This window comes from Rana temporaria, chromosome 8, assembly GCF_905171775.1.
Source record: "Rana temporaria chromosome 8, aRanTem1.1, whole genome shotgun sequence".
NCBI lineage: Eukaryota > Metazoa > Chordata > Amphibia > Anura > Ranidae > Rana > Rana temporaria.
The window spans coordinates 60,928,873-60,944,283 of NC_053496.1; the positions used below are offsets into that span (position 1 = coordinate 60,928,873).

The 15,411-nt window shown below is 42.6% G+C and overlaps 1 protein-coding gene across 1 annotated transcript in view; it reads right to left on the bottom strand.

Moving 5' to 3' along the window:
• Positions 1-15,411, bottom strand: part of SFXN2 (sideroflexin 2) — a 98,762-nt gene that overhangs the window by 7,127 nt on the left and 76,224 nt on the right. Inside the window, exons 7-9 of the mRNA XM_040361883.1 lie at positions 13,978-14,038; positions 7,954-8,020; positions 4,039-4,088 (exon numbers count right to left, since the gene is read on the bottom strand). Coding sequence (XP_040217817.1) covers positions 4,039-4,088; positions 7,954-8,020; positions 13,978-14,038 — 178 coding nt within the window. The remainder of the gene's footprint in view (positions 1-4,038; positions 4,089-7,953; positions 8,021-13,977; positions 14,039-15,411) is intronic.

The window sequence follows — 15,411 nt, forward strand, 5'->3', positions numbered from 1 at the left end:
TCCATGCACATACTAATGCCTAGTACACACGATGAGAAAAATTGGATGAAAAATACAGATTTTGGAGTGATCGTCCAATAATCTGATCATTAGTACTCGGCTTTTGAGAGACGATTACGACAGTTCAAGCAAAATTATCCGAAGGAACAACATTTTTCTCGAATTATAACAAAACAAATGATTTTAGTATAATCAGTACAGTATTTGCCTGCAAAAAAATTGGAAGACCAAGACCACGCATGCTCAGAAGTGAAAGAATACATTGCAATACAACATTATCAAGTTGTATTCTGTCATATAATAATTTTCATAACTTTATTAACTGATTGGTTTTCAATATGAGACTAGCATGCAAAAAAATAAACAAACAGATAATTTGCGATATTCTGATCGCGTGTGGAGGCTTTAGTGGAACTACATGAAGGTGGTGGGGGCAAAGTGCAATGCTCTAGTTTCCATCAGCCTTATGAGTCTAGTAAGGTACAGCAAATGTGGCGCTCTGGCCCAATACAACTGATCTGATTACCCTATTCATTTAAAGCGACGCTCCACCCTAAAGTGGAACTCCCGCTGATCGGAACCCTCGCCTCCTGTCTAAAGACAGGTATTTGCGCCCACTTCGGCCACACATTCTCGGGCAGACTGCGGGCATGACATCACCTCCCGCCCCCCCCCCCCCCCCCGTTGTGTTCTGGGAACATTCGGCTCCCAGTACACAGCGGGAGCCAATCGGCAGGCGTAGCATGACTCACGCCGTAGGGAACCGGGCAGTGAAGCCGGAGCTCTTCACATCCTGGTTCCCTCACCGAGGATGGCGGGGGGGGCAGAAGAGTGACGAGTGATCGCTCGTCCTCTGCTGCGGATGGCGCTGGACTCCAGGACAGGTAAGTGTCCAAATATTAAAAGTCAGCAGCTGCAGTATTTGTAGCTGCTGGCTTTTAATATTTTTTTTTCGGCGGACATCCGCTTTAAGCCCAGGTTCACACTGGGCTGCGGGAATGAAGCCGTGCGAGGTCAGCTGAACTCACAAGATTTCACTCCCGCCTGTCAGTCCCGATTTCGGCCACGATTACAGAGACATCTGTGCAGGTTTCTGCACAGATGTAAATGTAAATCGCAGGCCGAAATCGCAAAAAAGTAGTACAGAAATTACTTTTTGAAATCAGTGCAGCGCCGCAGATGCGGCGTCGCACCGATTAGTACTGTGCCATTGCCGGCAATTGCCGTCGATTTGACATGTCAAATCGTACCAGTGTGAACCAGGGCTAAACAATGAAACCTAATGGGTTCCAATGGGTAAAAGTTTCCCTTATGAACTGCTGGCCACAAAACTGATTGGTCTGCTGCATGCAAATCTGCATTGTAGTCTTGTGAATGCTGATAATAAAAGCTAGTTTTTATTTTATTCAGCAGTCTCAGGCCCCTTTTACATGTCTGGTTTGTTGTGGCTTTGGATTCTTGCTACAGGAATGACCAGGTTATGCGATTAGCATTGGCCACTCAGCTCATTTAAACTAATGACAGTCAGCTGCGTCCAGGTTTGGACATTTGTCCCGGAACCGCAGCTAAAACGCTCTGTGTGTGGCTACATGTGATCAGCAGTGGCCGCTGTTGGCCCAATAACTTAACTTGCATAACCTTCATTCTTGCAGCAAGAGTCCGCAGACACTGGCCACAGGGATCCAGAAGTCGCAACAAACCGGCTGTGTGAAAGGGGTCTTGCAGTTGCTGCAGAAGAGCAGTCCATTTTTTTTCCAATTTTATATCTAGATGAGATCAGTATTTTTCCCAGTGATCGCAGATAGAAAACTAAAGCAAATAAAGAGCCTCTGGTCATAACAATGACTGAGATTATTTGTTTTGGTTAAAAAAATGAAACCTAATTACCGGCTATGAGCAGAAGATCCCCTTTAGCTAGTTTCCTTGAATCAGCTTCATAATATTTAGTGAGGCTTGTTATTGAAACTGGATACAAAGATGAGCAATTGCCTCTAGCTACCAATCATATCTGACCTTCCAGGTGAAGGAAGAGATTTAGCTGCTACGGGTGAATATTTGTGGTTAAGACAATCAGCAGTGGATCTTTATAATTTGTTTTTCCAGCACACATTACTGAATGAAATCTAAAAGTGCTCACAGACATAAAATGACCTTTGTCCGGCCAGTATCAGTCTGACCGGGAGACAATCATATGTCTCTAGGTGTGCCGTTCTCTCCAGGTATACTCTGGCCAATCAAAAATGGTTTTTTTTCAGGTTCAACTTTCCCAGCCACCCACTACCCCTAAAAAGTGGGTGCAATACAGCCAATTTGGGCATGAATGCCTATGTGAGGATTTTTTAGATGCCTTCAAAGTGTTGTTGCTAGGCAGAATAGTTAATCTTCCATCTTCCTGCACCTAGGTGCTTAAGCTTTCTAACCTACACCGCACAGACTCCTGGGAATGTAGTGGGTGTAACTTTCCAGGAGTCTGAAGTGTCAACTTCCTCTGACACTCCCGTTGCTATTGAAACCTGATCTGAAACCTATTACACTGCTTGTGCAGCACTGAGCATGTGCGAGATCCACAAGGCTGAAATCCAGGAAGTCATACAGTCTGGCTTCATGATGCCCACACTTAAGATGGCCCCAGTCAATTTCTATTTTATAAAGTGTCTAAATGCTGTAACAACCTAACAAAACGGATCTTAGTTTACAGACTAACTTTACTAGAATACATTAAGCTTGTGTATTACAGGGGTATTTATATTTAAAAAGTGAAATTGTGGCCGGTGACTTGTCCTCAATGTTCCCCTATGGGGGAAGTTCCTCCACTGACTGCGCAGGCGCAAACTTTCCGACGGAAATCCCAGAACCTCGCCCGGCATCCAGGCTCATTCTTTAACATCCCCGTGGATTGGAGGATGTTAATCCTGGATGCCGGCCGCCGTTCGGGGATTTCTGTCAGCAAGTTTGCACCTGCGCAGTGCTTGAAGGAACTTTCCCGATGGCTGGAACCATCTCTGCGCCTCAGTTCGCGCATGCGCTGGAACTTCCGTGATACCTGGAACCAGCACGGCAGATCACCGGAACTCCACTTTAATTAGGAATATCTTCCAGAGGTCAGGTGGTGCCTACATATTCAAAAGCCATCTAATGTCAGGCCAGTTTCACAAAGGCTTGCATAAGAGCAGTGTAAACAGCAAGCTTTGACAAAGCATTTACAGAGCTTACAGCAAGCTGTGTTGAAGCTTTATGTAATGAAAAAAAACGACATTTTCTGTGAAGTAAAAAACAACGTTTTTGAAACTTCAATTTTCAAAAACGATGTTGCCTACACACCATCGTTTTTTCACAATGCTCTAGCAAAGCGAGGTTACGTTCACCACGTTTTTCCATTGAAGCTCGCTTCATAACTAGCTTCTGGGCATGCGCGGGTGTAAAAACGTCATTTTAAACGTCGTTTTTTGCTACACACGGTCAATTTCTGTGAAGTAAAAAACAACGTTTTGAAAAACGACACATAAAATTGAAGCATGCTTCAATTTTTTTGTCGTTTTTCACAAGACATAAAACAAAGTTTTCCCCCACACACGGTCATTTAAAGTGACGTTTTTAAAAACGTCGTTTTTTTTCATCACATAAAGTGATGGTGTGTACGCGGCATAACAGTACCATCCAACTCTAGTTTGTAAATGTTGAACACAGTACCCAATGGGAGTGCTGATTGCCACTTTAAGCAAGCTGCTAGCAGGCTGTCAACAAGTGTCAAGGAGTTCTGAAGCCTACTAGCAGCTTGTTTAAACTGACAGTCAGCACGCCCACAAGGATCTGTGTTCATCATTTACAAACTGAAGCTGAGTAGTACTTTACAAGCTTCAAAGCTTGCTGAAAGGTCTGCAAAGCTTACTGTTCACACTGGCCTTATACAGATGCTACAGTGAACAGGCCTAAACGCTGGCTGGCCACCATAGAAGCAGTCCTATGTTCGCTTTCCTTTAAATATGCTTATTATATACAGTAGTTTATAATGAATCTCTTTTTTATTTATCTACTTACTCTCATAAAGGGGAAAGACTCCAGCTTCTGCATCAAAATTGGCAAGAGGACTGAAATGAAATCACAATGTATTAAAACAAAAACCATTATAAAAATTATTCTAGCTATATATCGCTATTACTACATAATGCATATGCACCCTTGTGTACAAGGTGCAAAATAAATTTTCGGAGAGCCATTTGTGATTGTGAATTATCTTTAAAAGAAAAAAATTGTACAAGAACAAATGGACACCCCCAGGATTCAGAAGAATGCCACAAAGTCTCAATGATATGTGGACGACCATCAATTAAATGTAAATCTTCAACTGGAATGCTTCGTCGATGCAGCCCTTCTCAGATAGGGCAATCTAGTGGATAACTGTAAGACAGCAAACAGGAGGGCGCAAACTCCTAGTACATTACCAAAGATTTATTAATAAAATGAACAGAGAGCCAAATCCATACTCACAAAAGTGGACAAAATGCATGTGTTGTAACACACCAAAATCATGATCCAGTGCTGGTGTCACGTGGCCTGACCTGAGAGCAATATAGCTCCGAGGAAGAGGGTACGTCCTCTGAAACGCATGAGCTTCCTGACACAGCGGTTCATCAGGTCAGGCCACATGACCTCAGCACTGACCACTTTTGTGAGTATGGATTTGGCTCTTCATTTTATTAATAATAAATCTTTGGTAATCATGGGTGTGCGCACAAGGTGTGCTGGGCACACCCTGATCACACTATGTGGCACAGATTCCCCCTGTTTAGACTCCCTAACAGGGCTCCTAAAGTAATGTAAAAAAATAATAATAATAAAAAAAAAAAATCAAATAATAATAATAAAAAAAAATACAGACACTGTCCACTGCCCTACTCACACCGTCCGTCCACTGCCCTACTCACACCGTCCGTCCACTGCCCTACTCACACCGTCCGTCCACTGCCCTACTCACACCGTCCGTCCACTGCCCTACTCACACCGTCCGTCCACTGCCCTACTCACACACCGTCCGTCCACTGCCCTACTCACACACCGTCCGTCCACTGCCCTACTCGCACCGTCCGTCCACTGCCCTACTCGCACCGTCCGTCCACTGCCCTACTCGCACCGTCCGTCCACTGCCCTACTCGCACCGTCCGTCCACTGCCCTACTCACACCGTCCGTCCACTGCCCTACTCACACACCGTCCGTCCACTGCCCTACTCACACCGTCCGTCCACTGCCCTACTCACACCGTCCGTCCACTGCCCTACTGACAATCTCTGCCCTACAGACAGCGTCCACTGCCATACTGACACCAATCACTGCCTACTGACACCTTCCACTGCTCTACGTACACTGTCAGTATATACACACACGTGTTTGAGCTTTGGGGTGCACACACAAATGCAACAGGCTGTGCACACATATGTTGGTAATGCACTAGGGATTTACTCCCTTCTATGTGCTTATTTAAAGAGAAACATTGTTCAAAGGGAATAAAGAAACCTATTCAAAAATTAGAACTCCAGCTATGGGCGGATACTGCACTGCTCAATCAATCAATCGATGGGTTCTTCTTCTATGTCGCCCTGCCAGATATCAGAAATCTACATTTTTCTCCAGCACTGTGTGTAATATAAAACACATTGAACATTGATTCTGGTGGTGAAAGCTCCCAGCTGTAGTTCTATGTTTGCTTTACCCACTTAGAGTCTCGCTGTACCATCTGCAGAAAGGGATGTCCTACTGTTCTTGCCAAAATTGGAATAGCTGAATAAATAGAAATTCCAACAGAAAGAAAGGGAACCTTGTATTGTTAACCGATGATAATTGAAATCTCCTATTTGAATAAAAAACTGGTGGGTGATCAATTTGGAACTCCAGTCAAAATTATTTTTTTGGTTTTCGATAGAATGAGTAAGAATCTGTATCAAGTTTTCATTACTATACACAATCGGACTGCAGAGATTTGCCTTTTTATGTTGCCAGGATAGGAAGTGAAATCTATTCAATGGGGATACAGATAGCAATAAAAACAATAGTTTGGTTTAGTACATTTTTATTGATTTTTGAAATGAACAATTACACACACCACTTGTACATCAGTACTGCGTGTGCACGAATAACGTTGGGATAAGAAAACGGCATTATAAGCATAAGACCCAATAGCAGAGTATTTAAAACAAATGGAGAATTTGGGTCATTAAAACATATTACAGAACAGGAGGGTAGACTGTCTAGGGCCCTAGGCAATACAAGTTTAATGAGCCTAATAAAAAAAATAACTGTTGACACTCAAAAGAAAGGCAAAGAGGGAATAAAGGGGAATGGACTGGATGAATTTAGCAAATATGGAATCTGGGAGTTTAGGGGATGATAAAAAAAGTAAAGGATTAGAAAAATGGGGGGGGGGGGGCTTATGGTTAGTTTCGGCTGTCCAAATACTTTTCATATGCAAGCAGATTGATGCTCAGGGCTCTGTCCCACTTTGTGAGTGAAAAGTCTGAATGCTGACAGAACACTAAAAAAGGGAGGACTAGAAGAAAATAAGAAAAAAAAAAGAAAAAAAAGAGGGGGGGGGGGGTAGGGTGCAATAACCAGTGATGCCCTTTGTGGAGTGATCAAAAGTTGGTGAAAAGGGCAGATTCATATCACCCGAGAATCCCTTTGGAAATTTACAGTCAGGTCCATAAATATTGGGACATCGCCACAATTCTAATCTTTTTGGCTCTATACACCACCACAATGGATTTGAAATAAAACAAACAAGATGTGATTTAACTGCAGACTTTCAGCTTTAATTTGAGGGTATTTACATCCAAATCAGGTGAACGGTGTAGGAATTACAACAGTTTGTATATGTGCCTCCCGCTTTTTAAGAGACCAAAAGTAATGGGACAATTGGCTGCTCAGCTGTTCCATGGCCAGGTGTGTGTTATTCCCTCATTATCCCATTTACAAGGAGCTGATAAAAGGTCCAGAGTTCATTTCAAGTGTGCTATTTGCATTTGGTAAAAATTCTATGATAGAAGGGATGAGTCTGGAGAATGGACTCTTCCTAGAGTAGTCCAATTTTCTGGCATGATCCAAGGCATATTGCAAGTGGATTAAAAATTATTTATGGAAAGGAAGAACAATGCATGTCAACGATTTACCTTATAAATGTTTTTTTTTCCCTTTGTTTTCTTTGTCTGAATTTCTCACTTCCGGTTCCTCCTCAGTAAGCTGTTCTGGCTGACTAACCCCCAGCCAGATGATGGGGGCAAGCTTACTGAGGAGAAACAGGAAGTGAGAAATTCAGACAAAGAAAAAAAACATTTAGAAGGGAATCGGAAGGAAAAGGTAAGTGAACCAACAATGTACTAGCTTAAAGGAACCTATTTGGAAAATAAAAACAAACCTTTACAACCCCTTTAAGCCAGTTTCCCTTACAATGCATACCATAAATAAGACTATACTTTTCATTCAGCAATATTATGGTCAGTTTTGACACTTGAGTCAACATCTCACACTATAAACCACATTTGAATTTCCAAGGAACTGGAAGGAAATTCACATACGATTCAGTGCGGTGCAATTGCGAGCCCATTCATTTTTAATGGACCCAAATCGCACCGCATTGCATTAAAGAAGTACATGCACCTGTTTCGATCACACCGCAACCAGATCACATGGTTGTTTTTTACCACACGATCCAATACAAGCAAATGTCCTGTGTTTACGACCTGCGTTTGGGGTGTCATTAACTTTGTATTGACACCCACTGCAGATCGCAAGGGCAGTGCTGTTTGCATGCAGAGCGGGAAGCATGCACAGGTCGCTGTGTTTTTGCGCACTGCATAAGTGTAAACCTAGCCTAAACAACTGAATTATTAATAAGATACTACTTGGAAATAACCATTATGACACCACTGCACAGTTGTCTTGCCAGTGAAGCAAACACTTACTCATCCCAGGGGCAGCCATTGCAATTCGGGACATTACCACTTGACTAATGCCTTTGATTGCAGCTTTCTACATTAACAAAAAAAGTAAAAATATACATCGTAAGAGAAAGCAAATTTATAGTTTCCACATACAGGAATTTATACTGAGAAAAGAAACACCAATCTGGAAATGTTTACATACTCAGTGACTACTGACAAGTCATGCTTTCCAAACAATATAATGTGTGAATAATCAGTGTGCCAATCACATTGCCATGCAAGCGCCTGCAAAACATGACCTTTTAGGATTCTTGAGGATCAGAGCCAGAAATTGTGATCTAGACAGAGGTAGAAGTAGTGATTGAGGTCCACAAATATATAGCTCTACTGTAGTTCCACAATTGATGGAGCGCCAGACTTTCCATAGCAGAACATTATTGTTTTGCAAGTAAGAGTGTATTGCACTTGCTGTCTATTTGCAGAAGCGAGTCTACCGGATTATATATCGTTTTGTACCCTGGCTGGTTTAGGTTGTTCCTGCTCTGTTTACACTGGTTTGCCTGGAATGCAACAATGGTTTTCTGTTTTTGAGTGACATCTGGCAGCCGAGACAGGAATGTGCTGCCCTCTACTGACGACTTTCTGTAATACAGCAGCAAATGCTTCGCCATACATTGCACCAAAAATTTGAACAAGAACAAGGTGATTTTAGAGTGGTTTCTTAGCCAAAAGCAAATTTAACAGAAATGTAGTGTTAATATATCAAGCTATCAGATTTAAGAATGCAGAGAGCACAGTGCAATGCAGTAACCTACAGCAACCCATCAATATTCTGTCTGCTGTTAAACAATTAAAGGTGAAAACTGATTGTTTTTTATGGATTGCTGTACTTAGCATATCATCACTGCTCTATATTATACAATGCTCAAAAAAATAAAAAATTAAACATATCAGATCTCAAAAATCCCATGCTGGATATCTATATTGATATGGACTGGGTAATGTGTTAGGAATGAAAGGATGGCACATCATTTGATGGAAATGAAAATTATCCACCTACAGAGGGCTGAATTCAAAGACACCCGAAAAAGTGAAAAAATTATGCAGCAAGCTAGTCCATTTTGCTGAAATTTCATTGCAACAACTCAAAATGGTCCTCAGTAGTTTGTATGGCCCCCAAGTGCTTGTATGCATGCCTGAAAACATCAGGGCATGCTCCTAATGAGATGACGGATGGTGTCCTGGGGTATTTCCTCCCAGATCTGGACCAGAGCATCACTGAGCTCCTGAACAGACGCAACCCGACGACACCGGATGGACCGAAACCCAATGTCCCAGAGGTGTTCTTTTGGATTTAGGTCAGGTGAGCGTGGGGGCCATTCAATGGTATCAATTTCTTCATCCTCCAGGAACTGGCTGCATTCTCTCACCACATGAGGCCGGGCATTGTCGTGCACCAGGAGGAACCCAGGACCCACTGCACCAGCGTATGGTCTGACAATGGGTCCAAGGATTTCATCCCGATACCTAATGGCAGTCAGCGTGCCATTGTGTAGCCTCTAGAGGTCTGTGTGTTCCTCCATGGATATGCCTCCCCAGACCATCACTGACCCACCACCAAACCGGTCATACTGAACGATGTTACAGGCAGCATAAAGTTCTCCGCAGCTTCTCGAGACCCTTTCACGTCTGTCACATATGCTCAGGGTGAACCTGCTCTCATCTGTGAAAAGCATGGGGCACCAGTGGCGGACCTGCCAATTCTGGTGTTCAATGGAAAATGCCAATTGAGCTCCACTGTGTCCAGCAGTGAGCACAGAGCAGACTAGAGGACATCGGGCCCTCAGGCCACCCCCATGAAGTCTGACATTCACACCAGTGGCCTGCTGGAGTTTATTTTGTAGGGCTCTGGCAGTGCTCATCCTGTTCCTCCTTGCACAAAGGAGCATATACCGGTCCTGCTGATGGGTTAAGGACCTTCTACGGCTCTGTCCAGCTCTCCTAGAGTAGCTGCCTGTCTCCTGGAATCTCCTCCATGCTCTTGAGACTGTGATGGGGGACACAGCAAACCTGGCAATGACACGTATTGATGTGCCATCCTGGAGGAGTTGGACTGCCTGTGCAACCTTTATAGGGTCCAAGTATCGCCTCATGCTACCAGTAGTGACACTGACCTTAGCCAAATGCAAAACTAGTGAAAAACCGTCAGAAAAGATGAGTGGGGAAAAAAATGTCAGACACCTCCACCTGAAAAAACATTCCTGTTTTGGAGGTCGTCCCATTGTTGCCCATCTAGTGCACCGGTTGTTAATTTGCTGAAACTGATTAACAACCCCCTCTGTATACACCCCTCCCCCTCTGCTATCTCACTGGGCAGATCAATATCCCAGGAGTTCCGATTCAAAAATGTTTCTTTAATTTTTTTGAGCAGTGTATTATATGTGTGTGCCAAATAAAAGAAACATCATATAAAGAAGCAATGGTATTAAAAGGTGCAGTTATTTTAGGGTACATATACACAGGCATTTGCAAGATACAATCAAAAAGGAAAGCCACTTGTTGTACATTTTACTTTTACCAGGTTTCAGGTCTTGTCCTCTCCACCACTTCCTGCTTTTAAAAGGCACTTTGACATTTTACTTACATAAAAAACACATGTAAGCAGAAAAATGTATTCGAAAAAAACGGAATAGATCTGTAAAGTACAGAGACTTTACCATCTTCTTGAAGAAATACGTATCTTATGAATGCCTGTGTGTATGAGCTCTTGGGCAATATTAAAATTATGCTGCACAGGCTAGTAAAAATGTCCTCGTTGAAGGCTCAAAAGGCTAAAATCAGCATTAAGACAAGGGTAAGTATGTTCATCTTCAACCATCTGACTGACATTTTCAGCTCTCATTGGAGTCAGCTGAAATAATCAAATTTTTGGAAAATAACGATCCTTATCCTTGTAAATGAAGCCTAATGTTCTAAAAAATTATGGAAAAGAAAAAGGTGACATTTTTCCCACAGCTAGTAGCAGTTAATCCCATTCGGCTTGTTTGGTAATGTTAAAGATGATTCACAACTCACATGATGTGACCAACTACTACGAGCTACAGTGAGGAAAAAAGTATTTAATCCCCTGTTGATTTTGTACGTTTGCCCACTCATAAAGAAATGATCAGTCTATAATTTTAATGGTATGTATATTTAACAGCGAGAGACAGAATAACAAAAATATCCAAAAAAACGCATTTCAAAAAAGTTTAATTGATTTGCCTTTTAATGGAGTGAAATGAGTATTTTATCCCTTATCAACCAGCAAGATTTCTGGCTCCTAGGGTGAATTCTATACAGGTAACGAGCTGAGATTGTGAGCACTCTCTTAATCACTTTAGCCCTGGAAGGTTTTACCCACTCCCTGACCAGGCCATTTTTTGCGATACAGCACTGCGCCGCTTTAACTGACAATTGCGCGGTTGTGCGACACTGTACCCAAATAAAATGTATGTTCTTTTTTCCAAACAAATAAAGCTTTCTTTTGGTGGTATTTAATCACCTCTGCGGTTTTTATTTTTTACGCTATAAACAAAAAAAGACCAACAATTTTGAAAAAATATATGTGTATATTTTTTACTTTCTGCAATAATACACATCCAATTAAAAAAAATGCAAAAAAAAAAACTAATTTCTTCACAAATTTAGGGCAATATGTATTCTGCTACATATTTTTGGTTAAAAAATACCAATAAGCCTATATTGATTGGTTTGCACAAAAGTTATAGTGTCTACAAAATAGGAAATTTATTTAGGGACTTTAAACTGGTAATGGCGGCGATTTTTGGCAGGACTGCGACGTTGTGGCGGACAAATCTGACCCTAAGTGACACTTTTTGGGGACCAGTGTCATCAATACAGTGATCAGTGCTAATAAAAATGCAAGGATCCCTTTATAAATGACACTGGCAGGGAAGGGGTCAACTACAAGGGCAATCAAGGGGTTAAATGTGTTCCCTGGGAGGTGTTCTAACTGTGGGGGGAGTGGAATCGCTGAAGCAAAAGAGATTGTGATTCAGCTTAGCTGAAATACGATCTCTCTCTTTTCCTCCCTGACAGTGGTGTGCTTTGTTTACATCGGCACACTGCTGCTCTGTCTCTCCTGTGAACAATCAGCATGTCGCAGCGGCCATTGCGGCTGCCAAACCCGCTGATTGCCTCCCGCTGTGTTTATCAACAGCGGAAGTGGCACACGCCCCCTAAACCGCATGTGCGAGATCACGTACAGGTACGCCCTACTGCAGTAAACGTACGTGGAGCGCTCCAGAAGCAGTTAAAGGGAGTCCTCCTAATCTCAGCTTGTTACCTTTACAAAAGATACCTGTCCACAGAAGTGGTCAATCAGATTCCAATCTCTCCACCATGGCCAAGATCAAAGAGCTGTCCAAGGATGTCAGGGACAAGATTGTAGACTTACACAAAGCTTGAATGGGCTACAAGACCATCACCAACACAAGGCTTGAATGGGCTACAAGACCATCACCAACACAAGGCTTGAATGGGCTACAAGACCATCACCAACACAAGGCTTGAATGGGCTACAAGACCATCACCAAGCAGCTTGGTGAGAGGGTGACAACAGTTGGTGCAATTATTCGCAAATAGAAGAAACACCAAATAACCGTCAATCTCCCTTGGCCTGGGGCTCCATGCAAGCGTTCACCTTGTGAAGTTTCAATGATCATGAGAACGGTGAGGAATCAGACCAGAACTACACAGGAGAATCTTGTCAATGATCTCAAGCCAACTGAGACCATAGTCACCAAGCAAACAATTGGTAACACACTACACCGTGAAGGCCTGTACAGGCTCGTCTGAAGTTTACTAATGAACATCTGAATGATTCAGAGATGAACTGGGTGAAGGTGTTGTGGTCAGATGAGACCAAAATAAAGCTCTTTAGCATCAGCTCAACTCGCCATGTTTGGAGGAGGAGAAATGCTCTCTATGACCCCAAGAACACCATCCCCACCGTCAAACATGGAGGTGCAAACATTATGCTTTGTGGGTGTTTTTCTGCTAAGGGGACAGGACAACTACACTGCATCAAAGGAACAATGGATGGGACCCTGTACCGTCAAATCTTTTTGAGAACCTCCTTCCTCAGCCAGGGCATTGAAAATGGGTCGTGAATGGGTATTCCAGCATGACAATGACCCAAAACACATGGCCAATGCAACAAACGAGTTCAAGAAGAAGCACATTAAGGTCCTTGAGTGACCTAGCCAGTCTCCAGACTTTAATCCTATAAAAAATATGTAGAGGGAGCTGAATGTTACCAAATGTCAGCCTCAAAACCTTAATGACTTGGAGAAGATCTGCAACAAAATCCCTCCTGAGATGCGTGCAAACCTGGTGGCCAACTACAAGAAACGTCACAAAGTACTAAGTCATGTTTTGCGAAGGGGTCCAATACTTATTTCACTCATTAAAATGCAAATCAATTTAGAATTTTTTTTTGAAGTGCGCTTTCCTGGATATTATTATTGTTTTTCTGTCTCTCGCTGTCAAAATAAACCTACCATTAAAATTATAGACTGATCATTTCTTTGTCAGTGGGCAAACGTACAAAATCGGCAGAGGATCAAATACTTTTTTCCCCTCACTGTATATCACAACATGGGAAGATAATAGTTACCTGCCTATATCTGGCTTCAATACTTTAGAAGACACAGACAGAACAGACATGGTGAAGTCCGAAGTATTAACTGTAATGATAGTTTTGGGCCAGCGACTCAAAGTAGTTAAGGAATTGCACCAGCATGACAGACAGACAATGGGCATTTTTAGCATGACAGGTTAGCAATGGCACGCTCCGTACCTTCTGTACAGGTTTCCTGTAAAACCCAGTGTGCCCTCATCCCGTAATCACTCGGGATAACAGCAAAGTAATGGGGATGGAGCTGGAATCACATAAAAAGCTTAGTCCATTACAATAACTTGGTTGCTGTTGTAATGTATTTAGATGTACTCTTAATAAATATTTTAACAGGATTGACTTACTTTTGAGTGTCCCAGCTTATTGTCATTTTCATCAGTAACAGCAATTCCATTAATTAGTTCCCTGAAAAGCACGCAGCAAAAAAAGTGATAAGAGCACTTCAATAAACAAAATGCACTTACAGGTTTGAACAGTACCTACAGACCTTTGAGAAGACTAGTAGACATTGTAGACGGTTATATTGGGGAGAACAAAGGGACATTGGAATGCTAAGGGGTACTGTGAAAGGTTGTATTGTGGAAGACTAATGGACACTGTGGAAAGTTAAGAGATATTGTGGAAGGTTATACTGTAAAAGACTAAAGGACTTTGTGAAAGAATAAGGGACACTGTGGATGGATATACCGTAGAAGAGTGACGGAAGAATATATTGTAGAAGCGTGGGAAACATTATGGAAAGTTCCATTGTGAAAGACTAATGAATACTGTGCGAAGTTATCAGAGGTGTAACTAGAACCTCCAGGGACGCGATGCAAGAGACCATGAAGGGCCCGACCGGGGCACTTCCCTCCGAGCCCAGGGACGGAACGCCAGGGCCCGATCGCAAGTGCAACCTCTGTGACCCCAGTAGTTCTATCACTTGTGTCACTAGTTTTGTTTTTACCAAAATATTTTATTTTTTTACAATATATTTTAATAATTTTTTCACATTTTTCAGGAGGGCTTTGGTGAGATATTAGGGGTCTAAACAGACATCTGATGTTCCACCTTTGAGACTGAGAAAGGAGATTGAGGACACAGCCTTTAATCTCCACACTATTAGCTGGATTCAGGTAGATGAGCCTAACGTTAGGCAGGCGTAGCATATCTCATATACGCTACGCCGCCGTAAGTTAGAGAGGCAAGTGCTGTATTCACAAAGCACTTGCGTCCTAAGTTACGGCGGCGTAGCGTAAATGTGCCAGCCTAAGCGCGCCTAGTTCCAAATGTGAAGAGGTGGGCGTGTTTTATGCTAATGAATCGTGACCCGACACGATTGACGTTTTTTATTACGCCCAGCCCCATTCACGGACGACTTACGCAAACGACGTAAAAAATTTAAAATTTGACGCGGGTCCGACGTCCATACTTAACATTGGCTGCGCCATCTTTTTGGTGGAATATCTTTAGGCCTGAAAACGGCTTAGGTAAACGGCGTATCTTTACTGCGACGGCCAGGCGTACGTTCGTGAATAGGCGTATCTCGCTGATTTACGCATTCTAGGCGTAAATCAGCGTACACACCCCTAGCGGCCGGCCTAAATAGACAGCTAAGATACGACGGCGCCCGAGGTCGTATCTTAGCTAGATTTAAGTGCATCTCAATTTGAGAATACACTTAAATTTACGACGGCGCAGATTCAGAGTAACGACGGCATATCTACTGATACGCCGGTGTAACTCTCTCTGAATCTGGCTATATAAGATTTTCTGCAGATTTTTGTCTTCAGATTTAC